The sequence below is a fragment of the Indicator indicator genome, chromosome 2 (genome assembly GCF_027791375.1).
Source record: "Indicator indicator isolate 239-I01 chromosome 2, UM_Iind_1.1, whole genome shotgun sequence".
In the NCBI taxonomy this organism is placed as follows: Eukaryota; Metazoa; Chordata; class Aves; order Piciformes; family Indicatoridae; genus Indicator; species Indicator indicator.
The window spans coordinates 28,256,684-28,270,644 of NC_072011.1; the positions used below are offsets into that span (position 1 = coordinate 28,256,684).

A 13,961-nucleotide genomic window follows, 5' to 3' on the forward strand; every position below is an offset into this window, starting at 1 on the left:
ATTCTCTTAGACCTTTACAGTGCAAGAGCTGCAAAGTAAAAGGATTTTGTGGCTTCCTTCCTGAAAGGGAAAATAGTATTTCTATGTTGTATTGCCATGACCACGAGTAAAGCTGGGTATTCCTTGTTCTCATGATGACATTTTTGTACAGAGCTGAAAGTTGCATCACAGTATTTTTCTGTGGATTTTTAAATGTTCCAGATATGTTAGCATAGGAGGCAAGCATTCCTGGTTGCTGTAAACAGAGCTAGCCCATAGTCTCTGACAGACAGAGCATTGACAGGCGTTACACTTGTGCTCGGTTCTTACCAAAATTCTCAGTGTACTTGCCCACAAAACTTACTAATTTTTACCAGTGTGCTGAACTACATCGTATTTTTGGTGCCAGTATGGCAGTCCAGGCTGCTTTGCACTGTCCTACTTCTTCCCTGCAGAGCTCTGGTCCCAAGACAGTTTATCTCAACACTTAACAAGTTCTCTTGTTATCCAGTACCAAAGGTTTACCTTGGATCAAGGGTGGGCACACAATGGAATTTCTGTCAAATTAGCCAAGGCATAGGATGGTAACATTTGCGCCAGCTTTATGTTTTTATGCTGGCTTTACGCTTGCCCTGGGAGGAGGCATTATCTGACCTGGCAGAAAGTGTAAGCTGTAGAGGCAGTGATACCTCATCTGGCATAAAACCTGTCAGTACAAAATTAAGTCATCATTTTTCTTTATTTGAATTGGCAGTGTGAGTTCATTCTGGATTGGCACTTTCATTATGTCTGGCAACATTTCTGACAAAGTATTAACAGCCCTAAAGCAGGATTTACAGAGTTGTAGGACCACAAACTTACTGTTTGAGCTTACTCTGATGAAAAGGTAGGGAGCTACTGGGTGGTGGTTTTTACCAGATTTCAGAATGCTCTTACTCAGAGCAGTTTTGTAGTTAGGAGCAATTTCCTCCCACATGAAAAAAACACCCTCAGAATTCCTATCTGACCAATAAACCCCACCCCAATACAGAAAATCCGTGGAGTGGATTAAAGGCGCATATGTAACTGTTGACACACTACTCTAAAGGAAACCTTATGTGTATGGGGCAAAAACAATCCTTTTGTGGCGTATACAGTCAACAAGGTATAAATCACTATTTTGTTTGTTCTGTTGCTAGACCTGCTGAACAAATCACCACCAGCCATGTGAAATTTTCCCATTAATCCCACTGGAGTGAGTAAATCCCAGAGTTTTTGGACCACTACAAAAGGTTTAACATGTTCCACAGGCTAAAACCTACTATTCTCCTAGTTGCAGTAAAAATGGTGTTATGTGCTAGCTTGCATACTTGAATTAAATGACTTCGTGAAACTTTTGCTATTCTCTACCTGATTTTAAAATAGAGTGGCTTAAAAACATAATGTAGCTTCCAAAGAATAGAAGGCATTGGCTAAAAGTTTAGTCTTTCAATACTTCTGTTTGCCAGTGAATGTTTGGTGTAAACAAGCACTCTTTTAACCCCAGTTTCTGCAAAGCACTTTCCTTTTGTTTCAGACCCAGCACACTCTGATGAATGAGGTAATGCCTACATGTTCTAGGCCGGGAATGTATTCAGATTGGGCACTGAAACAGGGTAGGATAATACCTGCTCTTTGGTAAACACACGGTGAACTTCAGTTAAGTTTCCAGGTTGTTGTGCTCAAAGGAAAGAATTAGGACTGCATGTCTGAACACAAAAAATCACTTTGTCAGTTTAGCGACCAGTTCAAAGCTTCACAAAGGCACTCTCAAATGTATTCAACACACATTATGAGCGCATTTTAAATTCTCTTGTGACAAAATTGCAACAATTTAAGTGAGTCACTTAAACACTACCCTGTCCTCAATACAAATACTGTTTATAAATTCACTCACTTAGAAGCAGGTGTTGAAGCAGGCTTCCTAAGGTAGAGGCTGAAAGGAAACTGCGTCTGGCTTAGCTATAGCAACCCTCGGAAAACTAAAGAACCATCTGCACAGTGATCATGAAAACACGCACCTGTTTCATTAAAGAAAGGTCCTTTGCATTCCTGATACTATAGTTCAGAATAAAGTTCTTTAGACGGAGTCAGACAAGCATAATTTTCAAAAGTACATTAAATAGTATTTATTGAGTTTGTAATCTCAAAGCTGTAATTTCAGTCCCAGCTATTCACATTGTGGCACTGAGCTCTCGTGTTCTTTCACCCATTCAACAAATGAACATCATAAAGAGGGGGCTTGAATAAAAACACTACACTTGAAATTTTGAAAACAGGAAACAAACTGAAGCCTTGTTCTCATTCACAAATAAATTTGCCTTCTTGATTAAACATAGTATGCTTTTATGGAAGAACAGACTCCTGATGTTTTGGAGAGATACAGGATGGTAAAACTACGAAGAGTAGGGAGAGCTGAGATACAGGATGGTAAAGCTACGAAGAGTAGGGAGAGCTTTTCCATACTAGCACAGTTGACAGCTGGATGGTTAATGCAGACTTCAGACTGCAAAACATTCCTCACAAGACGGAGAGATGCTACCAAATATTGGTTGGGAAAGGCCCCTCTTCTTGGGAAGCCTTTGTGTCTGGGACTGATTCTGTGCGTGCATACGGTAAACAAACTATCAAAAGCTTGCCTGTAAAATCTTATGTCAGAGTTTGTTTTCATTTTCAGCATGGCGACCCTTCTGCATAGTAAAAAAAGGCATTACACGATATACACAAATACATATTTACAGAATAAATGGCAAAAGAGGAAATTGGATACAGCAACATTTATATCCGGGCATTAACAAACAAAATCTCCTGTGTTGATTCAGGGATTATTCACAGTTCCTTTAAGCAAGTCCTCTTGTTTTGCAAATGAGACCCAACAGGATGTCTCAGTAAGTGTAACAGTGTGAGAGCTGAAGTCCCCCCACAGATGTTTGCTGTCCCTTAAACCATGGTCATGACCTTCAGAGAGGCAGGCTGGAATCTCCTAATCTTCTTCTTTAGTGCCTTTGAAGCTTTGATGCGACAGATTTTGGGCACTGGAGGAAGAGGCTTGGAAGAGGCCTGGACAGTCCCTGATTGCCTGACAGAACCTTCAGTCCAAATCAGCTCACTTTCATCCCCTTCATCATCGTCCAGGGCAAGGCTGCTACTGTTACTGCTGCCATCTGAATCACTTTCACTGGACTCACTGTCACCGAAACGGTTAGTTGTGAAATCACTGACCTCCCCTTCGCTGGTTTCTGCAATGGTGGAGTGAAAGAGGGAAGCGCACTCTGCAGAGTACTCTGAGTGGTCTGATTCGCTTTTCGCATAAGCTCCATGGCGCTGACTCTTGGAGCGAGCCCTCATACTGACAGTGCGCAGGACACCAGCTCTCCTTGCTGGCTGTCTTGGAGCTCCCAGGCCAAATCCACTAGAGATGCTGGCCAAGTGGGCCTTGGCAGAGATCTCTCCTGTGGACTGCCACTTGCGCTGTTGCTTCTTCTTGGCTGAGTCTACACAAGCTACTTCGAGGGAATACAGTGCATTGGCAGAACCTTTGCAGATCTCTGGCCTGGATGACACAGTGGGGAGCCTGACCTGCACAGGGAACAGGCTAGACTCTGAGCATGACCTGCCAGTCACATCACCGGAATATGAAGGCCTCCTTACAAGGCTCTTGGTTCCATGTGGTCTTTGGGGTTGATTCCACTCAGCAGGCAGCCTGGCAGCCCCATGGGACCCTCTGACCTTCTCCATGAAAAATGTTTGCTTCCCAGGCCGTAATGCCTTTTCACTGTTACGTCTCTTTATCTTCACTGCCTTTGTTTTGGAGTTGGCAAACTTGACCCGGACTTGGTGCGATTCTGCAGGGACGAACTGAGCATGAACAAACTCACTTCGTGCCGCTCGCTCATGAGCCCCAGGATTAGCCAATTTGGTACTGCCAGACCGTTTGAGAGGATGCTTTCTGGGTGGGTTGGCTTTAGTGTTCCAATTGCCCAGGCTGGAGTCTTCCTGGCACAGCTGTGAGCTGGATGAACTGCGCTCCATGCTGCTCTCTGTTGCTTCTGCCAAAGGAGAGCCCCTTGATGCTGAGTTGGCAGGATAACAACTATTCACAGCTGATGGGTCTGTGTCAGGCCAAGTGGATGGCTGCTCTTCATTCACACAGTGCATGATCTCCTGTTGCTTGGCACATTCCCCCTCCAGCACCTCTCTCTGCAGCTTCTCTTCAGCTTTGTTACTTTCCAGAGAACTCACTTGTTTTTCCAGCTGGCTACTGCTGCTGTTAATTTTCACTCCACCGGTGCTGGGGGTTATAATGAGTCTCTGGTGCATTGTGGCTGCCTGGCTCTTTGTTGAAATCCACTCACTGGCATCGGCCCGATTGTTCCCTTTGCATCTTGTCAGCTGCAGCAATTTATTGATGTAGCCCCCTGGCTTGGCCTCAGTGGTTGGCCTAGTCCTAATTAAGCTGGGACCAGTCGCACTAGGCATGGGTTTGCTGGGAGGAGCTTGGAGGTCTGCTTCTGGCAGTGTCCCCACCAGGGAGAAAAGGGGACTTTGTAAAGCTACTGCATGGAGGGGGCTTGGATAAGGATATACATCAACACCATTCTTGGAGACTAAGTCATTCTGGAATTTGGGGTCCATGATGAGCAAGTGCATGTCTCCATCATGGTACAGAGGCAACACAGATTTGGGCTCTGCCTCTTTCAGAAATCTTTTGTCTGATGGAACAAGTCTTTCCAAGTCACCTATACAGAGGATGAAAATAAATAACCCAATTAAATCACAGACAATTACAGTCAAACTTCTTATGCTAAAGCTGCCATTTCAGAGATGTGCTAGCTTTTACTAAAATCAGTCACACGAATGAAGAAAATTGTTTCAGTCCTCCAAGATCACTTAATTACTTTAAGGCTTTTATTCACCTGAGTATAACAAAGATTAGAATGCCTTTTAATACAACAATAAAATTCATGCCTTTGCAGTACATGTAAATGGTACTACCTGAACGAAAATGAATCTGTGTATATAAAAAAATTGTTCTAGAGCATCACAGACTAACAGGAACCCAAACAACTAAACAAAATAAGGGATTATTTTTAATTCTTTGCAGAGACAAATAATAAATCCAACAACCAGAAAGCCTGAAGCTGAATGGCATGCAAAATTATCCAATGCCACAGACAGAGTTTTTGAACACTTTCCCCTCAGGATAGGGTAAAAAATTCTTCTGGATACATGACTATAACTCAGAAATTCATGGAATTCCCAGCATGTAGAGTTTATGGTAAATTTTTTTTAAGTACTTAAATTTGGATTCCAGTTTTTCCTTCAACTCTTTTATATCAGATGTCTTGCAAAAGTCTATAATACTCAATCAGCTGTTTTAGGAGGATTTAAGCAGATACTTGGTTATAGTGTATCTTAACCTTTTAAATGCTGGAAGCTGCAGTTGTTTTACTCTTTTACATTTTGCTTTAGTAAGACACTAATAAACATAAGCACTCAATGCACAGGAGATACATTAAGATTCATGTGTTCCATGAGCGACCTGATGACTGTACTTTTCTTTAACCCCAAATCCAATGAAATGTCCTTACTGGATCTCTGAGTTAATTTGCTAACTACATTACCAGTCTCATGCTTTTCTCCAGCAAGTGACTTCTTACAAGTATTTAACTCCAGAAAGAAATATTCAGAGGTTTTCTCAAAAGGCAGAAGATTGGGAATACCATAATGCTATGTGTGGGTTTTCCTATCAGTCAACCTCAAAGCTGTAGAAGAACCTTGACTTCGACAGAGAAAAATATCTGGGGTAACTACTCAGGCAGAGAGGAGGCTCAGCTCCTGAAGACAACATTTATGGCCACCAACTCAGATCCCTTAAATTCTGGAGTACTGTCAAGGTTGCTGCAAGTTCACTTCACCACTGCACCTTTCTCGTGGGAGCATGTCCTGGGAGGACATGCTGTGTTCTTATGTGAAGCAAGGCTGTTCCATCCAGACAAGTCATCCAAGAGAGCACTATGGTACCGTGCTACCTCTGGTGCCAAGAACACTGGAAGCATCTGCAGTTAGCTTGCATTTCTCTATACAACAGTGCAGACTTCAATGCCAACAAATCCTCAACTGATTTCCTGGCTGCTTCATACTACCAGGAAACCCAAACACCAAATCATAGTTCACATACTTCACTAACAGTGATTATTTCTGTCATGTGAGAAAAGCTTCTGAAAGACTTCAAACGTCCTATCTAAGGCACCTACCAACCTGTACAGCAAAAGTTAAGATGATGATTTTTCAAACAACATGTTTTCATAATGAAAATTCCTTAGGAAGTTATTGGTAGTGTGTACAGATACTCTCTTGTGCAAACTAGGAGAGGTCAAAAGAATGCTGTGCTTGTGGTGTCTCAGCAAGCTTTCTGCTTTCTACTAAATGAAAAGGCAAGTAGTTTGTACCTGCAGTTAACTATGGTGACAAGCTAAGGAATAGGAAAGAGAATTTTCTTCCTCTCTCCAAATGATGCTTTTCTGAAGTACCATCTTGCCTTGATCCCTGTAATATGGTTAACTTTGTAAGAATTGTTTCTTCACGAATACACCCACCTCTAGGCTACTACTAAAATCTTTGGTTGCAGCCTGGAAGGAAAGAGGTGGTGGTAGAAAAAGAAAGGGCTGAAGGAGGTCTGTAGCCTCACTCCCACACTCCTACTTAGCATCAGCTATCCCTTTTTCTGCTAGTCTATATATCCAAAAAGCCATAAAGCCCTTGGGGTCTTAGCAAAATGTTGCAAGGCAGGAAAGTTTCCGATAGAACAGTAAGTCTGTAATCTGAACGTGGAAGCCACAGATCACTAAGCTCAGCTCCATCCCTAGCCCATGAGAGGCCTTGAGAAGACTTTGGTTTTATGCCACCATTTACCACCATTGTTTTATGTGTGTCTGAAACACAGATGCAGAATAGGTGGTCTTTGCTTTAGCTCCAAGCAAACCTGAGCTATCTCAGGTCAAAAAAATTGAGAGACTGACTCTAGAGTGACATCGTACTTGAAATGATGTTCACTATGGCTTCCCTGTTCCTATAATGGAACTGTCACACATTTGGTTGGGTCACCATATGAAGTGCACTAACACATGGCCATGAAAGGACACAAAATATGTAGTGATATGGTGTTACTTCACAGATGGGTATGAATGGATTTGTCTGTTTTGCCAAAAGGTATGATGCAAATTCATGGTTGATCCACTGCAGGGCTCACGACTGGTTCCTACATATTCAGTTAGCTTTTGTGTCTGTTATCTGTAACTGTTCATAGTGAGTTATAAAAAAAAAACCAACATAAGTATCATACTAATCTTACAACAGATTGAGAAAACAGGCACTGTGTCTCTTTCTGCTTAGATATCTATAAAATTCTTCTCAGTAAAATACACCACCTCTAATTTACAATCCACCTTATTTTTTTCATACATCCCTGCACCTTCACACAAAGTATTTCAAATACTGCAATTTTTCTGATTTCACAAGAAGGTAGATTAAAACTGTATCTTAACATTAATTTTACAATTTTTTCTTATGCACTGAAATATTTTTCCATCTTTAAACACGTGTCCTTATATTTGTTACTGTTTAAAAGCATCTGAGTATGGACAGAAGCAAAAGTTGGACTGCAAATGGTTTGGCTCTTCAATTAATTTTCAATTTGTGTACTGAAAGTAAGTGCTCTGTATTGATTATATAGTGGTATACTAGGTCCTACAAGTAATAACCAGGATTCTGCCCTTCTCTGGAATGAGTATCCAGTCCTGCAGTCGATTACCTGTGGAAACTGGCCTCGGTCGGGACCTGGCAGGAGTCCCAGAAATGTCTGTGCTAGGTGTAATTCGGCATCCATTGCTGACACAGGTTCCCTGCTGTTGGAAGCTGCTGGTGTGCACAGTAGTTTCATCTGCAGACTTGGGTCGATAATCAAACACACTGAGCCTTGCTTTAGAGTGTTGAGAGCTGGGCAAGAGACTGGTGTGGGAGGAGGAGATGGACTCACTGTACACAGAGGTACAAGAATTGGAGAGTGAGCAAGAACCACCATCACTCAGGTCATAGAAGCCTGCAGTTAAAACAAATAGGAAGATATTTCTTATTTACAGTAACTGAACATGCTCTGTAGAAGAAAAATGCAAAGAATAAAAATAAATCTTCATTTGCTATGTGCCACAGGCCTAAATTTAGAATCATTTATTTGGGTAGCTTCAGAAGAGATATACTCTAATTCAACCATCTTTTTATTGGGCTTCTGCTTATTTATTTAGGGCCCAAGCCAGCTTGGCAAGCACATGCATGCTTAGTTCTGAGGGTGGGATAGGGTGAAGTGCAGCATCATCACACCCAGTTCTTCACTGGAGAATGTCTTTGGGGAGTATTAAGCAACTGGTGTAAAATAGGACCATCTTACACTGTTGTAACTTGTACTAGGTGCATACAAGCATAGCTTGGATGGTAAAGTAAAATAAAACTGGTCTGTGATCAGAGATGCCAAGTCTATGATAGCTGGAATATATATGGGCACAGAATGGATGCTCTCTTCCCTCTCCAGGTCTTGCTATCATTGCCAATTAATTACAGAACTTCAGCTCCTGAACTTAAACACTCAACATGAACTTGCACTTTTTATGCCCACTGTAAGTACCAGGCTTCAAATCCGTATGCTGTAAATAAATAAAAAATAAATTTCCTCATTTCACTGAAGACTACAGGCATTTCAAAATTCTGTTTAAAAAGTATTCCCATCGTCCCAGATTAGATAACTGGTTTTAACACACATCCTGACTATAAAAGTCTGCAGCACAGCTCTCTCAGTGAATCAAACCAGACATTTGAAACTCAAATCTCTTTCTGTCCATGAGAGCTTTAGTAAGCAAACTACTTTTTCTCAGCATCTCTAGTAGACCTGTTTCGTTTTTATATAATGATCAAACATCCATTTGGCCAGAGCACTGCAGTGGTAGTGATTTTCAAAGCCTCAGGATCCTTCTGGGATTCAAGAAGAGCAATGACATGGCCGTTGGTCTCCTTCACATCTACTAAGTCCTCTAGCCACTTTGCCAATGGTCATTCTGCACTGCAGAAGGTAATTCTATCTCCTCCTTTCATTTGTGGTGAAAATGTCTACTTTAAAATTGAAAAAAAAAAGGACAAAACAAACAAAGCCACACAACAAAAAGTACTCTTTGAGTTAAATAAGCAATTTTGCAAGAAAATTCTCACCAGTTCTGTGAGTTTGTTTTGTGCCAGAGGATGATTCTCTACCTCAGCCATGGGGCGCCATTTCTGGCCAAACAATACAGATTTTTGCTTAGCAGTTGATACTTTTCAGTTCTCCTAGCACCACAGCCCTGTGAATAAATGACCAAGTGAATATTACCTGAGCTGGGTCGGCTGTCAGTATCCAAGTATTCACTAGAGGTCTTACTGACGTCCAATTTCAGCTCACTTATTCGCTGGTCTAGCTGATCCAGGTGGCTTTTCAAGCCGACATCCTGTCTCCTCAAACGAGACTAATTTACAAGTCGAGGGAAAAAGAAGGAAATTAAGAATAATCACAGTTAGAATCTCAGTGACAGTGTATGAATTCAGGCCATCTGTGCTGGACAGTTTTGCTCTTGTGAAATATTTTGCTTAGCTAGGGACTGTTGCAACTGGCTTTTGGTAATCAGGCTGACATGAAGAACAAGTATGAAATACTATGTTTCTCAGTATATATTGTCTCTTGCCCAGCTGAACATGTTCTCAAAGCTTTTCATACTGATCTAGTTGGAAATGTCCATGCTCAGTGCAAGGGAATAGGACAAGATGATCTTCAAAGGTCCCTTCTGACCCAATGCGTTTTGTGAGGCTGTGAATATGCTTATTTTAACCTTTGGGGTTTTGCAACACCTGTGGCACAAACTGTATCTCTAAAGAGGATGGCAATCTTTTAACTAATTCCTGTATTAACATATGCACTGTGTGTTGCCATACACTGTCTCTGAGCAGAAGATGACAGAAACATTATGGATTGTCTGTATGAACTCTGTGATGCCACCTGATGAAAAGAAACCGCTGTATGTAAAGCTATGTAACGACTGTGCCAGTTTCTGTAAAACCCCTGGTTTGATGACATGTCATTATAGCTGAAAGGGCTTATGTCATGAATTGTGACATCTATTTTTGCTAAAGTTTTCTTTGCATGTTTTGTGGTTAGATACTTTCACACATTTTATGCAAGAAGGTGGCATCTGAATGCTGTTGTGAAAATTACTATACTTAAAATGAATGGTGTTTCAAGCTTCTGAGGAGTACTTCAGAAGCCAGAAACAAAGTCCTTTGCCTACTGCAATTAGTGATCAGGCTGATTTGAGGTAACAGCTCCTGCAGTTGTTCCCCCAGTATTTATCCCATCAGCTTAGTGAAGCAGATGGTTAAGTGTTAGGTACCAGCCAAAGAACCATAGTTGGTTTCTACCACAAACTTCTCATATGGTACTTGGCGAATTATCCAGGCCTAGTCTCTATTTAGGCAGCTTCTAATTATATCACACCTCACAATCCATCCAACTGCACTTCAGAGAAAGTTGAAGCTGGCTGTAAAGTTGTGTGCATAGCCACTGAGGGGCTGGGTTCCCACTTAGTCACGGCGAGAAAAACATGACTAAGATTCTTCTTTATGTGTATGTTTCAGATTTAAAAATATAAGTGGCAGTTGTAGCAGCATTTCCAGCATCAAATATGAAAAATTATAATCTAGGTCCCTTGAACTAATTAAAGTATCTGCGAAACTAAATGATGTGCAAAAGACCAAAATCAGTATGTATACATTTTCAACTCAACCTTCCTTGTGTTTGGGTTATTTAGATTTAATATCTGCATTTCTAGGTTTCTCCACGGCTATAAATACTAAAAGTGATGAAAACTAAACCAAGATCCTAAGGTAATCGGTACATGATTAGAAACTGTGATTCAAGAAAAACAGAAAAAATATAGATGTCTTGAGTCTCACAAGACAACTGTTACAGCTGGCAATGCTGCTGAGTAGAAATAGAGGAACATAGAAGACACAAGAAACAAAACTTCTTTTTATTAGTGTTGCACATCACGTTCCATATAAACAAAAGGAAGACCTAGACAACAAATGAGATTTTCTTCCTATCTGAATGATGCATGTATGATTTCCTCTGTACGTCTTCAATTTCTTTATGGTGAAAAAGGAAAAACATACTTTGCCTCCTTCCATCTATTCAGGAAATCACAAGGTTTTGTTTTCATGGCTGGAATTAATTGCTTAATGATTAATGTTTCGCCAGCCAATCCCTCAGTCTGTGGTTTCTGATTAATGACAGAGAGGCCACAAGGCTCTCAGGTATTCAAAGATTATTTATTATACCTCTAGGTTCTGTCTGTGCTTTCACAGCATTTTAAGCAACACACACACAATTTACATTATCTTTTTAACCCTTTTATGGTGTCTCAAACCATTGGGTTTTCATGTTTCCAGTAGACCTCATAACTTTGACAAAGTCAAAGGTCAAAGATGAGAAATATTCCTCATTTGGAAAAAGATGACTTTTCCTGCGTGTTTGTTTAAAGTTGTTATCATTTTAATAATTACCTAAGGAGCACTTAGAACAATAAACCATAAACACGCTTTCTCAGTTCACAACATGAATTTTACATGAGACAAAAACTTGTAGGTGAAACCATCTGTTTGCTTTGGGCAATGCAGCTGTGAAGACTTCTGTACACTGTACAATACTGGAAACAAACTTTCCAAATCAACTTGATTGTCTATGGTTTTAGGGAGCCAAATCTGAGGCATCAGTATACCACTCTTTTTCCAGAAGGAAGAATACTCTCCAAAAAGTAGGTTGCTTTCAGTCAACACAATTTGGCACCCCAAATCAAAGCACCTGATCTTATGTGAAGTACCCCTGCCCATGGCAGGGGGGTTGGAACTAGATGATCCTTGAGGTCCCTTCCAAACCTAACAATTTTACGATTCTAAAACTCACGATTCATGACTAACTACTCTTCTAAGCTATTACTCTCCTCAGCTAAAGGGCTGGTTGACATCTATTGGTTGTAGATTAGCACCTGAACAACTTCATTAATCCAAATGTATTTTGGAATGGACAAAAAATGGCATGAGTCATACCTAGTTTTGCACACCTTAAATCTATTCACCCCTTGTGTCCCTTCTCACATTTTGGTAACATCATAAGCCACCTGAAAGCTTGCAAACCAGCATAATCAGATTCAAATCAAATTAACTAATTTTTATAATTATGTTATCTGAGGAAACAACTGAGAAAATACAGCTGCAGCCTTAGATATCCAACTACTTTGACAGTGAAAGTGTCATTTCTTTCTTTGTTTTAGCCTGACTTTGTGTCTCTACTTTTTCCTCTACGTCACCATGATACAGTTCAGTCAAGAGACTAATTTAGCACCTTTAGGATCACTTGCAGTACCATTTAACTCTGCTTCTCTTCTGATATAGAAAGTTCATTCTGTCTGCACTGTAACTTGCAGCTGACAGACACTGGCTGTAACAAAAATGGACATGACTGCCAGGGGCAGCAGAAAGCCTGCAGCCCTAGTGCCTACATGAGACTACTGGAGAGGCCAGCTGTTGGCTGTTGCTGGTACCTATTCTTGGCAAAGAGACTAGGATACTGGAATGGCATTCACACATGGTCCCTACGGCATTTGATAGCTCTGCTCCACCCATTGCAGACAATGGCACCTGACTCCTTAAGAGTATTGCCTGTCCTCTTCTGTTTCTCACCTTAACATTATAGGAGTAGCCTGGCTTGACTCTTTATCTGCCTTGTTTCCATTGCTGAGATGCCTTGACCCAGCTTTCCCTTTTCATGTTGCAAGGACTAAATTTTTTTAATGAATTAAGTCATGACCAAGCTAAAGCCCTGGGCTACAGCCCTACTTGAAACTTGGATCAAGATATATTGCAAGGCAAAGCTGCATTTAAGTTGTTAATGGGTTTCTCAATCTGAAAGTTTACAGAGTGGTGATTACATACTTTATTGGCCGTGGGCCAAGAACAACAATGAAGACGTAATACTCCCTGAGCAATGTGTGCCTTGCATTTGCTGTTGTTTTTGTTTTTTACATGATTTTCTATGATCACAAATGGCATTCCCAAGGGTTTTTGAGTGCAACATGCTGCTCATGAGTCATCAAGAAACAGCTCTCAGCCACTGGTTGTGGAGTTTCTAGGATCTGTGGACTACTTATAAGAGGACTATTAAAACCCTCTTTTCAATTGGGTTTACTTTTCTATTAAGCAGCTTTGAGTTGTACACCTCTACTCACATACATGTCTGCAATTTACAGGGGAAAAATCCAGTAAAGGTAGCAGGTATGCCAACCTGAAAAGCTTCCAGCATCCATGGACAGTATTGGAAGAATCACTACTTCAAGCATTTGCACAACTGCAGTTTTGCTGAAGAACCTGGCCCTAGATTTATATTGCCCTGACTCATCCTTCTTGAGCTTTACAAACGCTTCCTTCTCAGGCACCCCTAGAAGACATGTTTCCTGTAATTGCACTGGCACCTACTGGTGAAATCCATCCCACTCCAGCAGTGCACTGCGTTATTCTCCTCCTCCTGACTCCTGCATTTTAGGGCAGCAATAAAAGACATTTTTTTTTTGCCTCTTAATCACTACTTTCTCCCACGATCCTAAAAAAGACTTGTGATGTGCCAGTAAAGGCCTGACAAGCTAATCTTCTATTTCCATATTTTATTTGATAAACATATAAACAAAGGAGCAATTAAAGCACAACTGCTCATATGAAAAAAAAGCAGTCACTGTGGTCAGAGGTCACTGGGTGTTTCTGTTAATCTAGCAGCCCCAAAGAGGCCTTCTATTCTTTTCCTTAGCTAAAAAGAAAAAAAAAAGAAAGAAATAAAGTAG

The 13,961-nt window shown here is 40.9% G+C and overlaps 1 protein-coding gene across 1 annotated transcript in view; it reads right to left on the reverse strand.

The window, feature by feature from the left end:
• Nucleotides 1-2,937: 2,937 nt before the first annotated feature.
• Nucleotides 2,938-13,961, reverse strand: part of DACT2 (dishevelled binding antagonist of beta catenin 2) — a 39,274-nt gene continuing 28,250 nt past the window's right edge. The window contains 3 exon segments of the mRNA XM_054396709.1: nt 2,938-4,736; nt 7,811-8,098; nt 9,413-9,545. Of these exon segments, the coding sequence (XP_054252684.1) occupies nt 2,938-4,736; nt 7,811-8,098; nt 9,413-9,545 (2,220 nt within the window).